At 42.2% G+C, this 6,000-nt stretch overlaps 1 protein-coding gene across 2 annotated transcripts in view; it reads right to left on the reverse strand.

Moving 5' to 3' along the window:
• Window positions 1-5,427, reverse strand: part of RERG (RAS like estrogen regulated growth inhibitor) — a 106,024-nt gene extending 100,597 nt beyond the window's left edge. For both annotated transcript variants that reach the window (XM_059816453.1, XM_059816452.1), the window contains exon 1: window positions 5,318-5,427. In XM_059816453.1, coding sequence (XP_059672436.1) covers window positions 5,318-5,378 — 61 coding nt within the window. In that variant the 5' untranslated portion in view covers window positions 5,379-5,427. The remainder of the gene's footprint in view (window positions 1-5,317) is intronic.
• Window positions 5,428-6,000: the final 573 nt, after the last annotated feature.

Consider the following 6,000-nt stretch of genomic DNA (forward strand, 5'->3'; position numbering starts at 1 on the left):
TGCAACTGGTTGCTTGCAATATTACTTGCTCCAGGGGGACATATTTGCATGCTTGGGGGGGAAATCACCACAAAACCTCACACAGAGTGACTTAATTACTGTTACATTTCTACTAGTATGTATGCACATACATACCTTCAGTGAACCTGTACCTGGTTGAAAAGTGTAAAACCAGAGGATGCAAAAAGTGGGATTGTTTAATGAGTACTTTACCAGCAAAATATTAGGGGACAATTAATATAGTGGGTGTTAAACTTGATCACCGAATAATCACTTAAACATCTGGTTGTCATTGCCATTCTTAAGAACAAAGAAAAAAAAAAAAGCAACTGATCTACTCTACCAGTATTAAAAAAAAAAAACCACACACAAAAAAAAACCCACCAAAAAACCCCCAAACCAACAAACAAAAAACCCCCAGAAAATCCACAGAGTCTTCTTCTACCCACATTTCTGGATTTCATAGGCACCTTATTGCAGTAATCCTCCCTAGATACATCAGTTGGTATAGCATGGAGTTTGAAGCTTTTGTGGTAGCTTTCCCTGCCTTACTAGCAGAGCTGTGAGCTTGATGACTAATCACCCCTTAATAACTTATGTTTCCTCCCCAAAAGACCCTGAAATGAAACTAGTGGGGGAAAACATATGAGCAGGGATTTGTGAAGTAGAAAATTACTTTGAAATGGGCTTCTTTCCCAGTAATCCATACGGTTTTTTCTAGTGGGGGGAGGCAGGGTGGGGTGGCAGCGCTGAATTCAGTTCTATTCCCCACATGCCCAGATCTCGCAATTGGGAAGCGATCCCTGGTAGTATATTTCAGACATATCCCCAAATAATGAAAACAAAACACAGATTTGTTGTAGGCCTCTCTGGCTTGGCTGTTGCTTGAATTTGTTTTGTAGGAACTCTCAAATCCAAGTATCTTTCTCCCAAGTATGTTTCCCCCATCCTGGGTTAGATGAGAAAAATAGCATAAGCCAACAGATACAAATCTACATTTACTTAGGTCCTTCCCAACTGTGACACTAAACTAAGTTGGTGAGATCTTCATTTCTGAGATGGGACAGGCTCTTTGCAGGACAATATTTACTGATGCCACTTCATCGATGACCCTCTTGCTCAAATGCAAGCATCTGAGCTATTGGTGGATCAAAAAGTGACAACAGCCCCATGTCTCATGTACCTGATTGCATAAGAAAATGATTTGCATAGGTGCCCAGAAGCAGACACATATTTACTGGGGGGAGTCTGTGGGAGCTTTAGTATCTTTCCTGTTACTTAAGGACCAGTAGAAACCACACTCACTTCCATGTCACACACCACAGCTGCATGGCCTGTCCAGACAGATGACAACTGCATCTGCCCGTGGCTGGATGCACTATATATGCTAATGCAGAGACTTGGAGTATTCAGCCTGGCACACACACAGCAAAAAGGCAAGTTGGATAGCACATGCTGCAGCTGGACATTCTCTCTTTTCTGGCCAAAATATAAAGGCTCCTAAGCAGAGGTATTTTGAGCATTCATAGTCAACTGAATTATGAGTTGGAAAAGCATCAGCCATGCACTGCTAACCAATACATGCCCTTCTTTTCTTCTCCTGGTTCATACATTTTCACTCCTCTCTAGCTTTCTGGGCACGTACTGTACCTTGTGATGACATGGAAGAACAAGGCCTTTAAGTCTTTATTAATAGTTACTACTGTATTTTTAAAAGGAGCTATTTAGGAAATTCTAACTTTTGTTACCATAGGAATGAAGCTGTAGGATTCAGCAGAGAACAATTTAAACAGTAATGTTTAAGTAATTCACTTCAACTTTAACTCTCTGCTCCCTCCAAGCTCTTCTTGGACGTAAAGAAAAAGACTTTAAAAGCTCTCTCTCCCCCTCAGTGCCGCTTGACTCTAGCCCAAATCAGGAGGTGCAGCCCTGTTATCTATAGCAGGGCTTAGCAATGTCCCTTCCCACCCCCAGAGCGTCTCCTCTTCTTCCCGAGTGAAGCAGCAGCGAAGTGCTCCTTGGCTCAGGCAGAGCTCCTCATCTGTTTGGGTTTGGTTTTTTTTCAGATAGTTTAAAGCAATTTTTATATAATAAGAACTGGGTGAATGAAGGAGCATCCAGTCCACTGTACAAGAGCAGGGTGGGATGCTTGTACCTGATGAGCTTGCCCAGGTAACTTGCCTAGATGAGCTGACCAGCAATTTACTACTCAGTGTAATTCTGAACTAAGTGCCTTACTAGAGCACTCTTACGTGCCCCTTTCTGAGTTGGTTAGCTCCTCCTTTTCTATTTGAAAGGTTTAGGTCTACATTAAGTAAAAACCAAAACAGGACAGGTGAGTTGATTAGCAATTCTGCTGGCTTTCTCCAGCAGGCGGGAGGAGACAAGGCAAGGAAGGAGAGCAGTAAAAAGCTGTCATTGTTTGTTTTTTAAACCTTTGAACTGTGGAAACTTGCAGCAAGAAAGTGGAGACAAGTTTTGTTTTCCCTGGCTTTAACTCTCTTTTGAGATGCTATCACTATTCTGACTTGTGAACGGTGTTCTGGTTTCCCACCTCATGTTTAGGAAAGTCTTGGATTAGTTGGAAGTAGTAGAACACGGAATCTTGCACCCCATTAAACAGATGTCTAGCATTAACAACATAACGGATTAGGATGTTCCTCAGCTCTCACTAATAGTAACAATTCTATTGACTTTCATGGTGCCTGAGGGACAGCTTTAATTCTCCATGTGTCCCGAAGCACAATACTTCTTTCTTCATAGCTGCTTTGACTCACTGATCCAAAGTCCTGGTCAGGAACTGGAAGAGGAGCCTCTCCAGGATATTACAATATGTGTCTGTAACTTCACAGATGCTGTCAGGTGGTGAAGCCACTTACAGATTAAGAACCTAATGCCTGGCTCTTCCTCAGCAAATGAAGATGAGCCAAGAAAGCAAGCCAGTGACCATATTTTGGCATGACTTTCTGGCAATTACAGTGGCCTTATTTATCACCCAATGTCTCCTTTTCATCACACATATCTAGTGTGCTCCAGCATTCTGCCTTGCATTCTTGCTTCTAGAATCTGGCTTATCTTTCAGCTGTCTGGCCAAGCCTACTCTAGTAACCTGTGGCCACAGGATCCTGTCTCAACAATGGATTACAAGCTGGTCACAGGGACAGGGATTTACATTACTAAAAAAAGACACTATCAACACTAATTTAGCAGGATACGTATCCGTCAAATCCAGCTATCTGAAGACTCCTTTGTACCCAGGTCTGCTTTTAGCAAAGGTGTAACACCACTTCCACAGCTCCTACTGTTGGCTACAGGCAAATCGGTATTTTCAGACACACCACCCACACACACACGCACTTATTTCTCTGGAGTTGGCTGAGCTGTTGAAACTGGATCCTTTTATGGGAACGTACAAGAGGGGTTTTCATAAGCAAGCTGGAGATTCTGGGAGGCACAGTTGCTGCTCTGTCGAGGTGGCTGATAGCACTCTCTAGTCTCTCCACCCACTTAAATTCACCCTGTTTTGCTGCCCACTTATTTACGCCTCCATTTCCACACAGATTCACATGCGTGGTCACAATCAAAAAGAGGGGACCTTAGTCATGTTTTATGTAATATTTCCTTGCATCTCAAAGGGAAAAAAAGGAAAGAGAAAGAGGAGGAGGACTCTGAAAGACTAGGATGTTTTTATTGGCTTTTCATTAAAAATGATCTCCCACCCAGTTCCAGGCCTACAGGAAAACATTTTTATGATAAAATCCTAGTATAGTGAAGTCTACAAAAAGGATACAACAGGTTAAAAAGGCTCTTGTTGATCCTATACTGGTGAGACGTTTTAACTGAGCACCCAATTAGCAATTTTTCTATTTTTAAAATATAAGCTCTCAAATGGCTCGGAATATCAGGGCAAAGGCAGTCTTTCAGTGTTACAGTTCTCCTGCAAATACTTCAACACCCTCTTGCATTATTTTTAATCCAGCCAAAAGACTGGACATCCATAGAAACCCTCGACCAAGTGTAAGACAAACCAAAAGGAGAACCCCTGAAGTTACTTGCAAAACTTGGAGAGGACAGTGAAATACAAATACAAAAGAGGGGTGGGGGTGAGTGCAGCAGGAGAGAAGGAACAGTTTAAAGTTATCCCAGTATATTATCAGCATTCTCTCAGGTATTTTATTCAAAAAGGTGGAATTTAATCTGCATTGTCTTTGTATAAGCGGTATAATCTCTAACAACCTCTGCCTCACATACGCCTTTTTTCCTGAAGTCTGACAGAGGTACTTCGCTGATAGCATTCTGGTAAAATACCTTCTGGGTAAACATGCTTTTATAAACAACCCGTTCCAAAGTTAACAGAACTATGACAGCAGTTTATGCACCAGAACCTTGGCACTTCTGATACAAAAGTTTCTTTGGGGAACCGGAGCTGGTTGACAGCAGCTGAGAGTCTCGCCTAACGCTCTTACAGGTATGTCCTACCTCCTGGCTTCTCTTGTGCAGATTTCTCTAAAATAAACAATATCTTCTAATTCCCAAACTGGCACAGGAGCATGATTAGACTCAGTCTCCTAATTTCCTCATCCCCGTGGTGCAAGGACATGTTACAGTGGTCCTGGAGCTGTCAAGTTAACGCAATACCACCGAACTACCCAAGAGAGCTTGCAACCCTCACGTTACACTCCTTGTCTCACCAAACCAAAGGCTGTCTGTAGAAATGGATTTTTAACATTTATGCCTCCCCCTTGTGTTTCTACCATATGAACTCACCAGACCACGCTTATTTCTCAAAAGATCTCTCCAAATGCAAACTTTACACATGGTATTTTCTTGGTTACCTGGTAAATATGTAAATCCAAGAGAACACTGAGAATAAAAATTCTTTGAGTTGCTGACTCTAAAATTTCCCATTGAAATCAACCAGAATTAGAGCTATTACAGAAGTCATCCAATATTTAACAGAGGATCTGATCTTAGGGGATGGGGAGCATAATATAAATACCTTCATCTAGCACAAGCTATGAAGAGATAAATTAAATACTAATTCTGTTCCAATGGAAAAGAGCAATCTTGCCACTCACTTCATGAGAAGTAGGATTGAGTTGTGTTTTTTTTTAAAATGACAAAAGTACTTTTATTCTGCAGAACCTGGAGAAAACACTGTGAGAAGCAAGAAAGAGAGAACTCCTGGCCTGATCCTGACCTCTCTGACAAGAGTAAGGTCACAGCTGTCTTTTTGTACAAGGAGTTTGTCTGCACAGAGGGAGCAAAAAGTTACCTGATGACAAGCAGAAGGAAAAGAATCAGACAGCAAACATACCTGACTTGCCCACGCCAGCTCGACCAAAGATGGCCAGCTTCACTTCTGCGCTCTTAGCCATGCTGGAAGGAACAGAGTGGCGGCAAATTCACTCGATTATCAAAAGTGAAGCAGAAGAACCGTTCCCAGCTCCTGTCTTCGGCTTCACCGTGTCATTGTGACGTCAATGCAGAGCCTGGGGAAGAACACCACGAGGATGGAGCTGCAAGGAGCCAGGCTCTCCCTCAGCCTCCCCCTCTTTTCTTTTTAAATAGTCATGATAATTGATGCTATGTTCCTGCTTTAAACATTGCAGTAACACCACTGACACGTTTGGCACTGTTCGTGCAAAATCTACCTTCAGCTTTCTAGCTCTTGCTGTTCGTTTCACACTGGCACTGTAATGTTGCAAAAGGTACTTACAACCCAAAGTACCTGCCTCACAAGATTCCTTATTCTTTCTTTCTCTTTCAGCTGCAGTTGCTTAGATTTGGCTGCATTTGCCTCAAGTCCAATGAATTAGTTTTTGTAGAATGTATTTAAAAGCCATGAGCACTCACTAATAGTGCCTGCAGATAGCTGATCTTTCCTCAAGCCCTCCAGTTCCATAAAGGTTTTGATTACTCAGCTGCAGTTGCTTAAAATCCTCTAAGCACTTGTACCTTGCCCATTCTGCTAAACAAATCCATACTCGTAAGTTCTCT

Source organism: Gavia stellata, chromosome 4, assembly GCF_030936135.1.
Source record: "Gavia stellata isolate bGavSte3 chromosome 4, bGavSte3.hap2, whole genome shotgun sequence".
In the NCBI taxonomy this organism is placed as follows: domain Eukaryota; kingdom Metazoa; phylum Chordata; class Aves; order Gaviiformes; family Gaviidae; genus Gavia; species Gavia stellata.